Source organism: Dendrobates tinctorius, unplaced genomic scaffold (assembly GCF_039654945.1).
Source record: "Dendrobates tinctorius isolate UK_male_01 unplaced genomic scaffold, ASM3965494v1 ptg000093l, whole genome shotgun sequence".
Taxonomy (NCBI): domain Eukaryota; kingdom Metazoa; phylum Chordata; class Amphibia; order Anura; family Dendrobatidae; genus Dendrobates; species Dendrobates tinctorius.
The window spans coordinates 12,414,008-12,433,050 of record NW_027361761.1 but is presented as its reverse complement, the minus strand read 5'-3'; the positions used below and the strand labels follow the sequence as shown (position 1 = coordinate 12,433,050).

At 44.5% G+C, this 19,043-nt stretch overlaps 1 protein-coding gene across 2 annotated transcripts in view; it reads right to left on the bottom strand.

Annotated features, from left to right (window-relative positions):
* Positions 1-1,119: 1,119 nt before the first annotated feature.
* LOC141098553 (cytochrome P450 2C14-like) overlaps positions 1,120-19,043 on the bottom strand; it is a 141,973-nt gene continuing 124,049 nt past the window's right edge. For both annotated transcript variants that reach the window (XM_073586443.1, XM_073586442.1), the window contains one exon: positions 1,120-2,023. In XM_073586443.1, the coding sequence (XP_073442544.1) occupies positions 1,742-2,023 (282 nt within the window). In that variant the 3' untranslated portion in view covers positions 1,120-1,741. The remainder of the gene's footprint in view (positions 2,024-19,043) is intronic.

Below are 19,043 nucleotides of genomic sequence, written 5' to 3'. Positions count from 1 at the left end.
AACATGGTGGACCTACACCAGCAGATGACATCGCTCCCCAAACCATCACTGATTGTGGAAACTTCACACTAGACATCCAGCAGCTTGGATTGTGGCCTCTCCACTCTTCCTCCAGTCTCTGGGACTTTGATTTCCAAATGAAATGCAAAATTTATTTTCATCTTTAGAACACTGAGAAACAGTCCAGTTCTTTTTCTCCTTGGCACAGGTAAGATGCTTCTGGCATTGTCTATTGGTCATGAGTGGCTTGACAAAAGGAAGGCGACACTTGTAGCCCATGTCCTGGACACGTCTGTGTGTGGTGGCTCTTGAAACAATGACTCCAGCAGCAGTCCACTCCTTGTGAATCTCCCCCAAATTTTTGAATGGCCATTTCTTAACAACCTTTCAAGGCTACGGTTATCCCGGTTGCTTGTGCACCTTTTTCTACCACACTTTTTCCTTCCACTCCACCTTCCATTAATATGCTTGGATACAGCACTCTGTGAACAGCCGGCTTCTTTAGCAATGACCTTTTTGGTCTACCCTCCTTGAGGAGTGTGTCAATGACTATCTTCTGGTCTTCTGTCAAGCCAGCAGTCTTCCCCATGATTGTGGAACCTACTGAAACAGAATGAGGGACCTTTTAAAACATTTAGGAAGCTTCCCAGGTGTTTTTTGTTAGTTATTCTAATTTACTGAGATAATGACTTTTGGGTTTTCATTGGCTGTAAGCCATAATCATCAACATTAACAGAAATAAACACATGAAATAGATCACTCTGTGTGTAATGACTATATAGAATATAGGAGATTCACTTTTTGTATTGAAGAACTGAAATAAATTAACTTTTTGATGATATTCTAATTTTGCGAAAAGCACCTGTATCACTTATAAGCATAATGATTGTTTATGGTTCTTTAATGCGTCCATATATTAAAATATTGTCCATACGTTTTGGTAAGCTGTCTAGAAAAAATAAACAGTTAAGTTGTCCACCTTGTCATGTCGGACAAACTCGACTGCTCTCTTGGAGGTAATCACATAAGTTGAGCAGTAGAGTTCTTAGGAGCATATGGATGTGTTTACATTAATTCTTTTTCTTCCTTTGTTATCTTAAAAATTTGAGTAGCAAAATGAACAGAACCAATGAAATGCATTTTTATTTTTTACAAACATTATAAAAAAAAATTTCAGAATATTCATTTAATTTAAATAATTTAGAATGTTGACATTCAGCGAGATTCTCCACTTTCAATTACTTCTTTTTAACTTCATTTCAAGAACCCAACCATGAGGGACCTACAGTATACACGTGGTTGTCCTGATTGTAAGTGCAAAAAAATATATCCTACATGAGAAAAAAAGCAGTATTCATGTGAATGATGTAGATGATGACACCTCTTGATGACCCACAGGGATCACTAGAACAGCAGGGAATTTAGCAGATGAGTAATGCTTATTTTTTATTTTATAACATATTTTGATCTTTCACTACTGTCTTTCAGACGACATTAAATTTATGTCTACCTGCAGCCACCACTAGAGGGAACAGTTTATATACCGTAAGCTCCATAGCTCCCGCTAGAGGCTGTTGTAGACAGCCAGAATTTTATCATTTAGCTCCATATTTATGCAGGAGATTTGGAACTCTGCACCGAAAAATCTTTTCTATCTGTAAGACCATAAAAGACGAAGAACACAACATTCAGTCCATCTCCAAAAAGACAAATAACAAAGTGCTAGAAATTCTAATTATATTCATGGCATATGCAAATGAGCTGCAGTAGATTTGTTGGAGATCTTTAAAATCAATAGTGTAATACATGCGGCATGTCTCATGTTAGCAATGACAAAGTGTAGTCTATCTGCGAGATATTGCACAGATTTCAAAGGGTTTGGGGGAGTTTGTAACCCCCAGTGCAGGGGTGAGGTCCAGTTTGGCTCCAGGTATGGGCTGGAAAGTGAAATTTTGTAATAATGTTGTAAAGAACAGGAACAGCTCCATTTTAGCCAAGGTTTCCCCAGCACAGCTTCGTTTACCTGTGAGGAAGAAGAGAAGATGGTTGATGGCTTGAGATCACAACAGGACAGAAATAACATTTTATACATTTTTTTGCTTTGATGCTTTCATCTGTTGTGACTGACATTCTTTATTTAAAGATCTGTTTCTTTGGTTCTATCTGGAAACCCAACTAGGTTGTTCTCATGTTCTTAAAGTTACACTTGTTTGCCCCAATTGATATCACCCACCTCTCAATAACATCTCACCAAAATTCCTGAAATTCCATATTCTGTAAGGTGTGCAAGATCTACACAAGTGAATTTGATCTGAACATCATTAAAACCAGGGGAAGAGTCTTGAGGAGATCATTTGCATATTCCCAGTGCCTTCTGGGATAAGTGAAGAGTCTCCGCGAGCTCAACAATCACTGGGTTTTGGCCGTTGCAGCTGAAAAGAGGAAATCGGAAAACCAGGGGAAGAGTCTTGAGGAGATCATTTGCATATTCCCAGTGCCTTCTGGGATAAGTGAAGAGTCTCCGCGAGCTCAACAATCACTGGGTTTTGGCCGTTGCAGCTGAAAAGAGGAAATCGGAAAACCAGGGGAAGAGTCTTGAGGAGATCATTTGCATATTCCCAGTGCCTTCTGGGATAAGTGAAGAGTCTCCGCGAGCTCAACAATCACTGGGTTTTGGCCGTTGCAGCTGAAAAGAGGAAATCGGAAAACCAGGGGAAGAGTCTTGAGGAGATCATTTGCATATTCCCAGTGCCTTCTGGGATAAGTGAAGAGTCTCCGCGAGCTCAACAATCACTGGGTTTTGGCCGTTGCAGCTGAAAAGAGGAAATCGGAAAAACGGCGCGCCGATCGGCGCGCGAATTTGGGCTCATCTTTCATCGTTTTTAAGAAATCTCAAGATGGAAGAGGCCAGGAGCCATTTGGTGAGCTGCATTTCTTGCTACATGTTCACAGACTTACCAGTGGAAAAGCCAAACTTCACATGCCACAAATGCAAGCTTGTGTCCCTGTTGGAGGAAAAGTTGCAAAATCTCGAAGAGAGGTTAGCTACGTTGAAGATCATTAAGGAAGGTGAAGAGTTCTTGGACAGAGCAGAATTATCTCTTCATGTTACAGAAAGAGAAGAAATTCGAAGTGCACCTGAAGAAACAGAGGAATGGAGACATGTGACCCAGAGAAGCAGGAGGATCAGGAGGCAGTCAGCACCCATACTGCTCAGAAACCAGTACCAGGCTCTCACGCAGGAAAACAATGAAGAAATACATCAGGATAAGACTTTGCCAACAAGCAGCAACCTTGTACGCCTTCAGAGTCCTCCTGGATGGAGAAAGAAAAATGTTGTGAAGAAGAAACGGAGAGTGGTGGTCATGGGGGATTCCCTGTTGAGAGGAACTGAGGCCGCTATCTGCAGACCGGATATAACTTCAAGAGAAATGTGTTGTCTTCCAGGTGCAAAAATTAAAGATGTGTCTGACAGGATATCAGGACTCTTCAGACCTACAGATGACTACCCATTCCTGCTACTACATGTGGGGACAAATGACACTGCAAGAAACGACCTGGAAACCATCTGCAGAGACTTTGAAGACTTAGGCAAGAAAGTGAAAGAACTGGGAGCGCAGGTGGTCTTCTCTTCCATCCTCCCAGTAGATGGCCATGGAACAAGGAGGTGGAATAAGATTCTGCAGGTGAACAACTGGCTACGTCGATGGTGCCGTCAGCAACGATTTGGATTTCTGGATCACGGAGTGAACTACTTATACGATGGACTACTTGCTAGAGATGGGGTGCATCTTACGAAGACTGGTAAGCATGTATTTGGAAGTCGCCTTGCTACACTTGTAAGGAGAGCTTTAAACTAGAACAACATGGGAAGGGAAGCAAAAGACCAGAAAAAGCCATACACCTGACAAATGCTATTGAGAACTCTGCTATTAGAAGTGGAAAGGAAGAACAAAGACGAAAGAATCTAATTAATAAAAATATTGGAGAAAGAGAAACCAATCACAAACTGAAATGTTTCTATACTAATGCACAAAGCATGGGCAACAAACAAGGAGAATTGGAACTACTAACACAGGAAAAGAAATATGATGTCATTGGAATCACTGAAACTTGGTGGGACAATACACATGATTGGAATACAAGACTAGAAGGATACAACTTATTTGCAAGAAACAGACTTGATAAACGAGGAGGGGGTGTCGCATTGTATGTTAGAAACGCGTATATCTGCACAGCGATTGAAGCTTCAGAGACTGGGAGTTCTGTGGAAACTGTTTGGGTAAGAATACAAGGACAGAACAATGGAAAGGACACCATTGTAGGCATTTACTACAGGCCGCCTGTGCAAGCTGAAGCTATGGATGAACTCTTTATGCATCAAATGGCCAAGTTCTCCAAAAAATATGACATAGTTGTCATGGGAGATTTCAACTATCCAGACATTTGTTGGGAATCTCTCTCAGGCAAAACTAACAGGTCAAGGAAATTCTTATCCTCTCTTGCTGACAACTTTATCTTCCAAAAGGTAAGGGAGAAAACAAGAGGAACTGCTACCTTGGATCTAATCCTTATAAACAGGGAGGAAATGGTTGAGGAGGTAAAAGTGGCTGGGACCCTAGGAGGTAGCGACCATGCCATTTTAGAATTTTGGATAACTAGAGGCGGAAGACCTGTGAAGACTCAGACGTCAAGGTTAGATTTCAGAAAGGCAGATTTTAAGGGATTCAGAAAGAGAATTGGAGGGATCCAATGGCTGGATATCCTTAAAGACAAAAATGTCCAGGAAGGATGGGAAATCTTGAAAAATGAAATTCTCAAAGCACAGTTGTTAACAATTCCGAAAAGAGGGAAGAATAGGAAGCAGTTAAGGAAACCAGGATGGATGAACACAGAACTTAAGCACATGCTAAAAAGGAAGAAAAAAATGTTTATAAAATGGAAAGAGGGAGGCATATCTAAAGAAGAATATAATGCTGTCTGCAGAACCTGCAGGGCACAAATCAGATTAGCTAAAGCTGAAAATGAATTGAGGCTTGCAAGAGATGTCAAAAGTAATAATAAAGGATTTTGGGGATATGTCAAAAGTAAAAGAAAAGTCAAAGATGCTATAGGATTTTTACAGGATGAAAATGATGAAATGGTAAGACAGGATGTTGAGAAGGCTGAACTTTTAAATTCCTATTTTGCATCTGTTTTCTCTCAGAAAGGAAATGTAACATCAACTGTTATTCACTGTCCTATTAAGGGAATAGAAGAATCCAGGATATCTATAAACAGAAAGATAGTGAGGAAACACTTAGCTAGCCTAAATGAATTCAAGTCTCCAGGTCCAGATGAATTACACCCCAGACTACTGAAGGAGATAGCAGAAGAAATTTTTGAACCCCTCTCTATAATCTTTGAAAATTCTTGGAGAACAGGAGAAGTGCCAGAAGACTGGAGAAGAGCAAATGTTGTTCCTATCTTCAAAAAGGGGAAGAAGGTGGACCCAGGTAACTATAGGCCGGTGAGTCTGACTTCTATACCAGGAAAGATCTTTGAACAAATTATTAAACAACATGTATGTCAATACCTGGATAAGAATGAAGTGATTAAACAGAGTCAGCATGGGTTTGTAACTAATAAGTCATGTCAGACTAACTTAATTTCCTTCTATGACGGTATCACTGATTGGGTGGATCAAGAAAATGCTGTAGATATAGTATATCTTGACTTCAGCAAAGCATTTGACAAAGTCTCTCATACAATCCTTATTGAAAAAATGATTAAGTATGGAATGGACAAGGCAACTGTTAGGTGGATTCATAACTGGCTTAGTGATCGGACCCAAAGAGTGGTCGTAAATGGCTGCACATCCAGTTGGAAGAATGTCTCAAGTGGGGTTCCACAGGGCTCTGTCCTGGGCCCTGTATTGTTCAACATCTTTATCAACGATTTAGATGAAGGAATTGAGGGTAAACTGATTAAATTTGCTGATGACACAAAGCTAGGAGGGATAGCTAATACTAGAGAAGAGAGAGAGAGGATTCAAAAAGATTTAAATAAACTGGAGAAGTGGGCAGCAACTAACAGAATGGTTTTTAACAGGGAGAAATGCAAAGTACTACATCTGGGCAATAAAAATGGAAAAAGCATATATAGAATGGGAGGAATAGGGCTAAGTGACAGCACATGTGAAAAAGACTTGGGTATACTAATAGATCACAGACTGAATATGAGTCAACAGTGTGATGCAGCAGCAAAAAAGGCAAATGCAATTCTAGGATGTATTAACAGAAGCATACAGTCTAGATCACGTGAAGTCATTATTTCCCTCTACTCCTCTTTGGTCAGACCTCATCTGGAATATTGTGTCCAGTTTTGGGCACCACATTTTAAAAAAGACATCAACAAACTGGAGCAAGTTCAGAAAAGAGCGACCAGAATGGTGACCGGTCTGCAAACCCTGTCTTATGAGGAAAGGTTGCAGGATTTGGGAATGTTTAGTTTGCAAAAGAGAAGACTGAGAGGAGACTTAATAGCTGTCTACAAATATCTAAAGGGCTGTCACATTGTAGAAGGATCAACTTTATTCTCATTTGCACAAGGAAAGACTAGAAGCAATGGGATGAAACTGAATGGGAGGAGACACAGATTAGATATTAGAAAAAACTTTTTGACAGTTAGAGTGATCAATGAGTGGAACAGGCTGCCACGAGAAGTGGTGAGTTCTCCTTCAATGGAAGTCTTCAAACAGAGGCTGGACAGACATCTGACTGGGATGATTTAGCGAATCCTGCTTTGAGCAGGGGGTTGGACCAGATGGCCCAGGAGGTCCCTTCCAACTCTACGATTCTATGATTCTATGAAAATGTTCCTGTATTGTATAATTGTACACCACATTTTAAGTCGTGATCATAGAATCATAGAATGGAAGCATTGGAAGGGACCTTCAGGGTCATCGTGTCCAACCCCCTGCTCAATACAGGATTCACTAAACCATCTCAGACAGATGTCTGTCCAGATTCTGTTTGAAGACTTCCATTGAAGGAGAACTCGCCACCACTCATAGCAGCCTGTTATTGGTCATGCTGCATTTGTGCCTACGGGAAGGGGTTCAGGAAGGATCTTTTTCCATCACGTGATGCCTGAAGCAGAAGGGAACTAGAGGGGTCTCTGACCAGTAGCACCAATTTAAGGTCATGCTCACAATTTCAGTGTTTGGTCAGTATTTTATTTGTAAGTCAAAACCAGGAGCTGTTAATAAATGCAGAAGTGGAGATGTGTTCCTATTATAATTTTCCTCTGATAGTTCCTCTCCTGGTTTTGGCTTACAAATACCGATGTAAAATACCGACCGAATACTGAATGTTTGACCGTGGCCTAAATGTTCTTCTTTCAAATCTAGTCTCTGACAACATCTTGCAGTCAGGCCCAGGCATCTATAGGACCCTGCTGTATCAGGAACTTTGAATATATTACTTAGAGAATAAGGCCACATTCACACTTTCAGTATTTGGTCAGCACATCAGTATTTGTAAGCCAAAATCAGGAGAGAAATAATCAGAGGAAAAGTCTAATAGAAACCCGTCACCAATTCTGCATTTTTCACCCACGCCAGGTTTTGGCTTACAAATACGGATGTAAAATACTGACCAAATACTGAGGGTGTGAATGTAGACTAAGAGACAGACTTTAATGTCTGCTAATAAAAACACAATCAAACTACAGGTATTATCAACCACCATACAAATGCCTTAAATGATCCGATAATAGCGCATCGGCCACGACTTTCCCGAATAGTGTGTCAGCCTTCACATAATATTGTACCAAACACAGATACCCAAATAATACTACACCATCCACAAGTGCCCCAGTAATAGTCAACCTCAGATACCCAAATAATGCTTCACCATCCACAAGTGCCCCAATAATAGTGCATCAGCCATGACATTACAATGCGTCAACCTCAGATACCCAACTAACATTTTGTCAGCCACAGGTGCTTTAATAAAAATAAAATAGCCATAGATGTCCTTATTCCCATGTGTCATTAACAGATGTACTCAGTATGTTAGCCGTAGATGTCCCCCGTAAGAGTTTATCTAATTTTCAATCTTTAGGATTGTCGGTGGGGGAGTGGAACTCTGATTGACAACCTGGACCATCATCAACATTGCCCTACTGACCCAGAAATTGTGCTCTCCCATGCTACAAGGAGAATAATTATTGCTTCTGCAGGATCGGAGGAGCACAGTGGCACTATTTCTTATATGTGATGGTATGTTTACTCAAAGTAGTCTAGTTCTTCCATGATTATCATTAATTAGGCAGCTCCTTCTTTGTTATTTTAATTTGCACTTTAGGGAAATGTGACTCAGTTTTAGTGTTATCAAAAGACTGACTGTTACTTCCAAACTAGTGACTAGTTGGTCATGTGAGCCTTGATCCAACATGCCTCCTCCTGTGATAGGCAGCTCACTGTCTATGAACTTTGCATATACAGCGCCTGGTGTGGGCGGGGTTAGCTTTCTCAGCTCTGGTTCATGCTAAATCTAAAACTCTAATGGTGTGAGAACGGATGCACCCAGTAATACAAGTGATATTTTGTTAGATTTAGTTCCTCTTTACCTACATTATGCTGCTCTCAGATTAGGAAGTAAAACATGCTGACACACAAGAGAGTTGATTCAGCTCACCTTATCTGTGGAAAATGTCATAAGTTCCGTGGACATTGAGCACGGATTCGCGTCTCTGCCAGACGCCTTTCAAATGTACTTGTAGAAAAAAAGAAGAATCCAGCTCCAAGAAATAAGACCAATTTCTTTTATTCGGTTTCAATTTAAAAAATAGTACAAAAAGGCCATGCGTCATGCAATTACCGGGTGTACCGGTGAAAAAGTGCCTGAATGAAACAACGCGTTTCGAATACACACGTGTTCTTAGACTTCAAAAAGAAATTGGTCTTATTTCTTGGAGCTGGATTCTTCTTTTTTCTACAAGTAAAACATGTTGACAGATTCCCTTTAATGATGATCAGTGCCGGTGGGTACTGTGCTAATGCACATTGTTATTTTCTTTGAAACTATCATTAAGGGTCTCTTTTGTGTATACATTGCTTTATTTTTTTATAACCTTAGCCCAGTCAGAGTTCTATTCTTTGCATGAATTGTTTTTTTTTTTTTACAATACCTACGACTTATTTTGTGCAAACGCTTTAAAATTCTTGCTTCTTTTTATCTATTTATTATTGATCTAAATATTTAATTTTTCTATTCGCCATGTTGTGATATGCCATTGACCACACTGCCTTTCCTTTTTTGAGTTTTAATGGAGTGTTTTTTAGAGGTTTTATCTCACAATTTTTGTGCTTATAACTAATTGTTGTAGCCAATAAAATTTTTTATGCGTTGATGAGTTGATTATTATAAAGCACCGCTCCTTGCCCAGAGACACACTTAGCACTAATAGACAGCAGAGGGGGTCAGTCACTGAAGCAATAAGTAGTAATCTATAGAATTGAAAAATTGTATAGTTTTAAAACACTTTATAATTCTACCCAATTGAAAAGGAGATACAACTTTTTCAACAGTGTTTGCAACACATCCTCCATAGCATTGTTTTTATAGTAAGTGTCACTGTAATGACAGAGATGACCACGGACCCCTGCATTGTTGCAATATCATTAACCTTCACTTACATGTGTCTTACAGAATGAAAAATAGAGCATATAGTTTATTTCTAATGTTGATTTTTTAGATTAGCAAAACTGAAAAATAACAATGATGTTATGAGTTAAAGTATGTGTAAGTCACCACTTGGTCAAATCTGGTTAACATAAACTTCACTGAAATTTCCCAAAATATTTCATTTGCAATGAATAGATTTGAACAAATATATAATGTACAGGAAAGAGAGGGATAGGACCAAGTTAACAATAAGAGGTTTACACTCTACAAGAGTGAGAGGACCCAGCAGATCATAAGAGCTTACACTCTACAGGAGAGAAAGAGAGGTCCCCACTGACCATAAGAGCTTACACTCTACAGGAGAGAGAGAGGACTCCACTGACCAAAAGAGCTTACACTCTACAGGAGAGAGAGGACCCCACTGACCATAAGAGCTTACACTCTACAGGAGAGAAAGAGAGGTCCCCACTGACCATAAGAGCTTACACTCTACAGAAGAAAGAGGACCCCACTGACCATAAGAGCTTACACTCTACAGGAGAGAGAGAGGACTCCACTGACCATAAGAGCTTACACTCTACAGGAGAGAGAGAGGACCCCACAGACCATAAGAGCTTACACTTTACAGGAGAGAGAGAGGACTCCACTGACCATAAGAGCTTACACTCTACAGGAGAGAGAGAGGACTCCACTGACCAAAAGAGCTTACACTCTACAGGAGAGAGAGGACCCCACTGACTATAAGAGCTTACACTCTACAGGAGAGAGAGAGGACTCCACTGACCATAAGAGCTTACACTCTACAGGATAGAGAGGACCCCACTGACCATAAGAGCTTACACTCTACAGGAGAGAGAGGTTCCCACTGACCATAAGAGCTTACACTCTACAGGAGAGAGAGGACCCTGCTGACCATGAGAGCTTACACTCTACAGGAGAGAGAGAGAGGTCCCCACTGACCATAAGAGCTTACACTTTACAGGAGAGAGAGGACCTCACTGATCATTAGAGCTTATAATCTAGAGAAGAGAGAACCCCGCTGACCACAAGAGCTTACACTCAACAGGAGAGGACCCTGCTGACCATAAGACCTTACACTCCACAGGAGAGAGGACACCACTGACCATAAGAGCTTACACTCTACAGAAGAGAGGACCCCGCTGACCATAAGAGCTTACATTCTACAGGAGAGAGAGGACCATTGTTACCAAAAGAGCTTACACTCTACAGGAGAGAGGACCCCGCAGACCATAAGAGCTTACACTCTACAGGAGACAGAGAGGACCCAGCTGACCATAAGAGCTTACACTCTACAGGAGAGAGAGGTCCCCGCTGACCATAAGAGCTTACATTCTACTGAATAGAAAGGACCCGCTGACCATAAAAGCTTACACACTACAGGTGAGAGAGGACCATTGTTACCAAAAGAGCTTGCGCTACACAGGAGACTTATCCAGTGACTTTGGAAATTAAACACAACTCTGCTGTACAAACTGTGCAGTTCTGGAAACCACTGGTATGTGATAGCACAGTTACTGATCATCAATGTGCAAGGTATGATAATTAGAGTTGAGCGAAACGGGTCGAAAAAATTCAAAAGTCGCCGACTTTTGGCAAAGTCGGGTTTCATGAAACGAAACCCGACCCTAGGATGAGGTCGGCCACGAGGTCGGCGACTTACGCGCCAAAGTCGCGTTTCAAAAGTTTGTTTTGGGCTCTTTTTCAGCCAATCAGGATCCACGAACACTGTGGGCAACGTGATGACATAGGCACGGGTCACCACCATCTTTCAGAAGGGCATGCAAGTGATTGGCTTGCTTTGGTGGGCGTCACAGGGGGTATAAAAGGGCGTGCACGCCGACCGCCATCTTACTTCTGCCGATCTTAGTATAGGGAGAGGTTGCTGCTGATTCTGTAGGGAGAGCGTTAGGCAGGGAAGAAGACAAAAAAACTGCTTCTGCTGCTAGCGATTTGGCCTGCACAACACACAAGTCACTGTGTGTGCAGTGCAAGGGGAGGCTATATTGTGGTGTATCAGTGGTGTTGGTTGTTGGGCTGCCTTTTAAGGCTTCCTGACACGCTGGCATTGCTGTTTACCCACTGCTCCGCAAACTGCTTTTTTAAAAGCAATCCAATCTCCCTTATCCTCTCGTCACTTTGGTCACAGGCAGCTGTGCCATCGAGCGTGTCACATAGCGCTCAGATATCAGTGGGCCGCACACAATCCACAAGTGTCCACTGTCCACAAGTGTACGCAGAGATTCAAAATCTCCATTATCCTGTCGTCACTTTGGTCACAGGCAGCTGTGCCATCGAGCGTGTCACATAGCGCTCAGATATCAGTGGGCCGCACACAATCCACAAGTGTCCAGTGTCCAAAAGTGTACGCAGAGATTCAAAATCTCCATTAGCCTCTCGTCACTTTGGTCACAGGCAGCTGTGCCATCGAGCGTGTCACATAGCGCTCAGATATCAGTGGGCCGCACACAAACCACAAGTGTCCACTGTCCACAAGTGTACGCAGAGATTCAAAATCTCCATTATCCTCTCGTCACTTTGGTCACAGGCAGCTGTGCCATCGAGCGTGTCACATAGCGCTCAGATATCAGTGGGCCGCACACAATCCACAAGTGTCCACTGTCCACAAGTGTACGCAGAGATTCAAAATCTCCATTATCCTCTCGTCACTTTGGTCACAGGCAGCTGTGCCATCGAGCGTGTCACATAGCGCTCAGATATCAGTGGGCCGCACACAATCCACAAGTGTCCAGTGTCCAAAAGTGTACGCAGAGATTCAAAATCTCCATTATCCTCTCGTCACTTTGGTCACAGGCAGCTGTGCCATCGAGCGTGTCACATAGCGCTCAGATATCAGTGGGCCGCACACAATCCACAAGTGTCCACTGTCCACAAGTGTACGCAGAGATTCAAAATCTCCATTATCCTCTCGTCACTTTGGTCACAGGCAGCTGTGCCATCGAGCGTGTCACATAGCGCTCAGATATCAGTGGGCCGCACACAATCCACAAGTGTCCAGTGTCCAAAAGTGTACGCAGAGATTCAAAATCTCCATTATCCTCTCGTCACTTTGGTCACAGGCAGCTGTGCCATCGAGCGTGTCACATAGCGCTCAGATATCAGTGGGCCGCACACAATCCACAAGTGTCCAGTGTCCACAAGTGTACGCAGAGATTCAAAATCTCCATTATCCTCTCGTCACTTTGGTCACAGGCAGCTGTGCCATCGAGCGTGTCACATAGCACTCAGATATCAGTGGGCCGCACACAATCCACAAGTGTCCACTGTCCAAAAGTGTACGCAGAGATTCAAAATCTCCATTATCCTCTCGTCACTTTGGTCACAGGCAGCTGTGCCATCGAGCGTGTCACATAGCGCTCAGATATCAGTGGGCCGCACACAATCCACAAGTGTCCACTGTCCACAAGTGTACGCAGAGATTCAAAATCTCCATTATCCTCTCGTCACTTTGGTCACAGGCAGCTGTGCCATCGAGCGTGTCACATAGCGCTCAGATATCAGTGGGCCGCACACAATCCACAAGTGTCCACTGTCCACAAGTGTACGCAGAGATTCAAAATCTCCATTATCCTCTCGTCACTTTGGTCACAGGCAGCTGTGCCATCGAGCGTGTCACATAGCGCTCAGATATCAGTGGGCCGCACACAATCCACAAGTGTCCACTGTCCACAAGTATACGCAGAGATTCAAAATCTCCATTATCCTCTCGTCACTTTGGTCACAGGCAGCTGTGCCATCGAGCGTGTCACATAGCGCACAGATATCAGTGGGCCGCACACAATCCACAAGTGTCCACTGTCCAAAAGTGTACGCAGAGATTCAAAATCTCCATTATCCTCTCGTCACTTTGGTCACAGGCAGCTGTGCCATCGAGCGTGTCACATAGCGCTCAGATATCAGTGGGCCGCACACAATCCACAAGTGTCCACTGTCCAAAAGTGTACGCAGAGATTCAAAATCTCCATTATCCTCTCGTCACTTTGGTCACAGGCAGCTGTGCCATCGAGCGTGTCACATAGCGCTCAGATATCAGTGGGCCGCACACAATCCACAAGTGTCCAGTGTCCAAAAGTGTACGCAGAGATTCAAAATCTCCATTATCCTCTCGTCACTTTGGTCACAGGCAGCTGTGCCATCGAGCGTGTCACATAGCGCTCAGATATCAGTGGGCCGCACACAATCCACAAGTGTCCACTGTCCACAAGTGAACGCAGAGATTCAAAATCTCCATTATCCTCTCGTCACTTTGGTCACAGGCAGCTGTGCCATCGAGCGTGTCACATAGCGCTCAGATATCAGTGGGCCGCACACAATCCACAAGTGTCCACTGTCCACAAGTGAACGCAGAGATTCAAAATCTCCATTATCCTCTCGTCACTTTGGTCACAGGCAGCTGTGCCATCGAGCGTGTCACATAGCGCTCAGATATCAGTGGGCCGCACACAATCCACAAGTGTCCACTGTCCACAAGTGTACGCAGAGATTCAAAATCTCCATTATCCTCTCGTCACTTTGGTCACAGGCAGCTGTGCCATCGAGCGTGTCACATAGCGCTCAGATATCAGTGGGCCGCACACAATCCACAAGTGTCCACTGTCCACAAGTGTACGCAGAGATTCAAAATCTCCATTATCCTCTCGTCACTTTGGTCACAGGCAGCTGTGCCATCGAGCGTGTCACATAGCGCTCAGATATCAGTGGGCCGCACACAATCCACAAGTGTCCACTGTCCACAAGTGTACGCAGAGATTCAAAATCTCCATTATCCTCTCGTCACTTTGGTCACAGGCAGCTGTGCCATCGAGCGTGTCACATAGCGCTCAGATATCAGTGGGCCGCACACAATCCACAAGTGTCCACTGTCCAAAAGTGTACGCAGAGATTCAAAATCTCCATTATCCTCTCGTCACTTTGGTCACAGGCAGCTGTGCCATCGAGCGTGTCACATAGCGCTCACATATCAGTGGGCCGCACACAATCCACAAGTGTCCAGTGTCCAAAAGTGTACGCAGAGATTCAAAATCTCCATTATCCTCTCGTCACTTTGGTCACAGGCAGCTGTGCCATCGAGCGTGTCACATAGCGCTCAGATATCAGTGGGCCGCACACAATCCACAAGTGTCCACTGTCCACAAGTGTACGCAGAGATTCAAAATCTCCATTATCCTCTCGTCACTTTGGTCACAGGCAGCTGTGTCATCGAGCGTGTCACATAGCGCTCAGATATCAGTGGGCCGCACACAATCCACAAGTGTCCACTGTCCACAAGTGTGTGCAGAAATTCTAAAACTCCCCTGTCCTATAGACACCTTGTACCTTGTTTTACATTACTATATAGTTTGTTGGATTTTGTCTACATTTCTACCAAAAATGAGGAAGGCTGGTGGAAGAGGCCGTGGAATTGGGCGGGGGTTGGCAGCTGGTAATGATGGTGTTGGTGGTGGATCTGATGGTAGTGGCAAGAGCAAAATAGGACCGAATGCAGGAGGTGCTGACCCTGCGTCATCGTCTGGCTACATAAGGACTCGAACGCTTAGTTTTCTAGGAGTTGGCAAACCGCTTTTAAAGGCAGAGTATCAGGAAAAAGTTTTGTCTTACATTGCTGACTCAGCCTCCAGCTCTATCGCCTCCTCTTCTTCAGTTGTAAAAAGTAAAAGCACTGAGTCGTCATTGGAGGCTCATGTTCATGAACCACACCTTTCCTTGTGTCCTTCACCCCAACCAAGATTGAAGGATGACGCAGGCCATACTACTGATTACTCCATGGAGCTGTTTTCACATACCATGCCTGGATTATCAAGTCAAATGGTGAATTACCCAGGCCAAGATGAATCTGACATGGAGTGCACTGATGCACAGCCGCTGATGGATGATTCTGCTGGTACATTCACTCAGAGCACTACATTGTCCTCGCAGTGTACAGAGCCAGATTTTGACCCTGATGAGACTCAGGTGCCCCTTCCCGCACACTATACCACCATACACGGTGACACAGAGAAAGGTGCACATGACATAGAAGAGGAGGTGATGGATGACCCAGTTGTTGACCCAGATTGGCATCCATTGGGGGAAGAGGGTGCTGCTTCCAATAGCTCAGATGAGGAGCATCCACAGCAGACATCGACATCGCAACAGCTGTTATCTGGCAGGCCCGGAGCACTCCAAAGACAGGTTCCAAACATCAAAAGAGTTGCTGGACAGCTTGTCCAGAGGGTCAAAAGATCACAGCGTGCTAGGCCGCAAAATGTCTGTCAAAGTAGGAAGAGTGCAGTGTGGCACTTTTTTGAACAAAATCCTCATGATCAGGCCAAGGTTATCTGTAAGAAGTGCGCAAAGACCTTTAGCCGAGGGAAAAATCTGAAAAATTTGAATACCAGTTGCATGCTTAGACATTTAACCAGCATGCACTTGCAAGCGTGGACACAACACCAAACCTCAAGTGCCACATGTGCAACTGATCACAACGAAGGTAGTCAGCAACGCTACATTGTTTCCCCCACTGTAAGCCCACCGGTTAGCACAGCAGCAAATGTTGAGGTGTCGTTGCAAGGCCACAGCAGTCAGGGAATCCCACTGTTATATCAACGAAAGACTAATTCTAGGCCATCAGAAAGAACACCAACTCCATCACCATCATCAACCCTCTCTCAGTCCGCCCTGTCCACCGCTACTTCCACCATATGCAGCTCTCAAGTCCAGCTCACCCTCCCAGACACTATGAGTAGGTCAAGAAAGTACTCAGTCTCTCATCCGCGTACACTGGGTTTGAACGCCCACATTGCCAAACTAATCTCGTTTGAGATGATGCCCTTTCGGTTGGTGGAAAGCACAGCTTTCCGCGAACTCATGGCCTATGCAGTACCACGCTATGACCTACCCAGTCGCCACTTCTTGTCTGCTCAGGGACCTCTCCTGGACGAGGTGGAGGAAGAAGAGGAGGAGGAGGAGGATGATGGGGATGATTACTTAGGGGAGGAGGATGCATCTCGTGGGGCAAGTGAAAATGTTGGCGTGGCAAGGTCTGGTACAGGGTTTGTGCGTGACTGGAGGGATGTGGATTTGCCAGAAAGTGCTCCTCCACCCAGCACTCGCAGTGCATCATTGACACCGGGAACATTGGCCCACATGTCAGATTATGCCTTGCGGATCCTAAAAAGGGACCCCCGCATTGCCAAAATGATGAACGATGACGACTACTGGTTGGCCAGCATCCTGGATCCACGCTATAAAGGCAAATTACAAAACATCATGCCACAGGAGAACCTTGACCTAATATTGGCTAATAAACAAGCAACTCTGGTAAATCGGTTGCTTGAGGCATTCCCAGCACACAGCAGCGGTGATGGTTCTCACACGAGCCGTACGGGCCGGGGGCAGCTTGGCAGAGGTGTTCGTGGTGCACACAGCAGAAGTGGCGTTGGAGACAGGGGTTTCATGACAATGTTGTGGACTGATTTTTCAAATACCGCTCACACAACTGGTAATACTGCATCGATGGAAAGTGACAGGAGACAGCAGTTGTCAACTATGGTTACAAACTACTTTTCCTCCCATATCGATGTTCTCCCACACAGGTCATTCCCCTTTGACTATTGGGCCGCTAAACTGGACACCTGGCCTGAATTGGCCCAATATGCCTTACAGGAGCTCGCTTGCCCAGCTGCAAGTGTGCTATCGGAAAGAGTCTTCAGTGCAGCTGGATCAATCCTGACAGAAAAAAGGACCCGTCTGTCAACCCAAAATGTGGATGATCTAACCTTCATTAAAATGAACCACGCATGGGTTTCCAAGGATTTTGTCCCACCTTCCCCTGATGACACATAGGGTGACAGAAAAATGGCTTGCTTTGGTCCACCTCTTCCTGGTACTTCACCTATTTCGCCTTTTGCATCAGTTGAATGTCCAACATCAACATATGCCACTTTCAAAAACTCCCTAACTGTGCTGCCTCCCCCCCCATGGCCGAGGTCACCACCTAGCGCACGACACCGTGCAAGTGCCGTTGCCCTGGACAGGTGGGTAGGCCGACTCTTGGGCGCGGGCACTGGCACAGGGTCCCTCATAGTGCAATCAAGTGTCTCTGACGGTGGTGGTGCACACCCGCCGTCAGACACACCGCTGTACTATGAGGGGCCCAGTGCCAGTACCGACGCCAACGAGTGGGCCCCCCTTTCTTGGCCAGGGCCCCAGCATTTGCAATCTTTACCTCTCCCTGCTCCTCCGCTGTGTAATCTGGGCCGTCAAATCCATACTGTGCCTGACACCGTCTGAGCCTGCCTCCTGAGAATGTGTACGCTATCCATACATGTTATCCGGAGATACGGTACCCTTTCTAACCTTTGTGCAATGACGTGCAATCCATACTGGGCCTAACACCGTCTGAGCCTGCCTCATGCTGTATAGACATATATTTTGAATGTGTACGCTATCCATACATGTTATCCGGGGATACGGTACCCCTTCTAACCTTTGTGCAATGACGTGCAATCCATACTGGGCCTAACACCGTCTGAGCCTGCCTCATGCTGTATAGACATATATTTTGAATGTGTACGCTATCCATACATGTTATCCGGGGATACGGTACCCCTTCTAACCTTTGTGCAATGACGTGCAATCCATACTGGGCCTAACACCGTCTGAGCCTGCCTCATGCTGTATAGACATATATTTTGAATGTGTACGCTATCCATACATGTTATCCGGGGATACGGTACCCCTTCTAACCTTTGTGCAATGAGGTGCAATCCATACTGGGCCTAACACCGTCTGAGCCTGCCTCATGCTGTATAGACATATATTTTGAATGTGTACGCTATCCATACATGTTATCCGGGGATACGGTACCCCTTCTAACCTTTGTGCAATGAGGTGCAATCCATACTGGGCCTAACACCGTCTGAGCCTGCCTCATGCTGTATAGACATATATTTTGAATGTGTATGCTATCCATACATGTTATCCGGGGATACGGTACCCCTTCTAACCTTTGTGCAATGACGTGCAATCCATACTGGGCCTAACACCGTCTGAGCCTGCCTCATGCTGTATAGACATATATTTTGAATGTGTACGCTATCCATACATGTTATCCGGGGATACGGTACCCCTTCTAACCTTTGTGCAATGACGTGCAATCCATACTGGGCCTAACACCGTCTGAGCCTGCCTCATGCTGTATAGACATATATTTTGAATGTGTACGCTATCCATACATGTTATCCGGGGATACGGTACCCCTTCTAACCTTTGTGCAATGACGTGCAATCCATACTGGGCCTAACACCGTCTGAGCCTGCCTCATGCTGTATAGACATATATTTTGAATGTGTA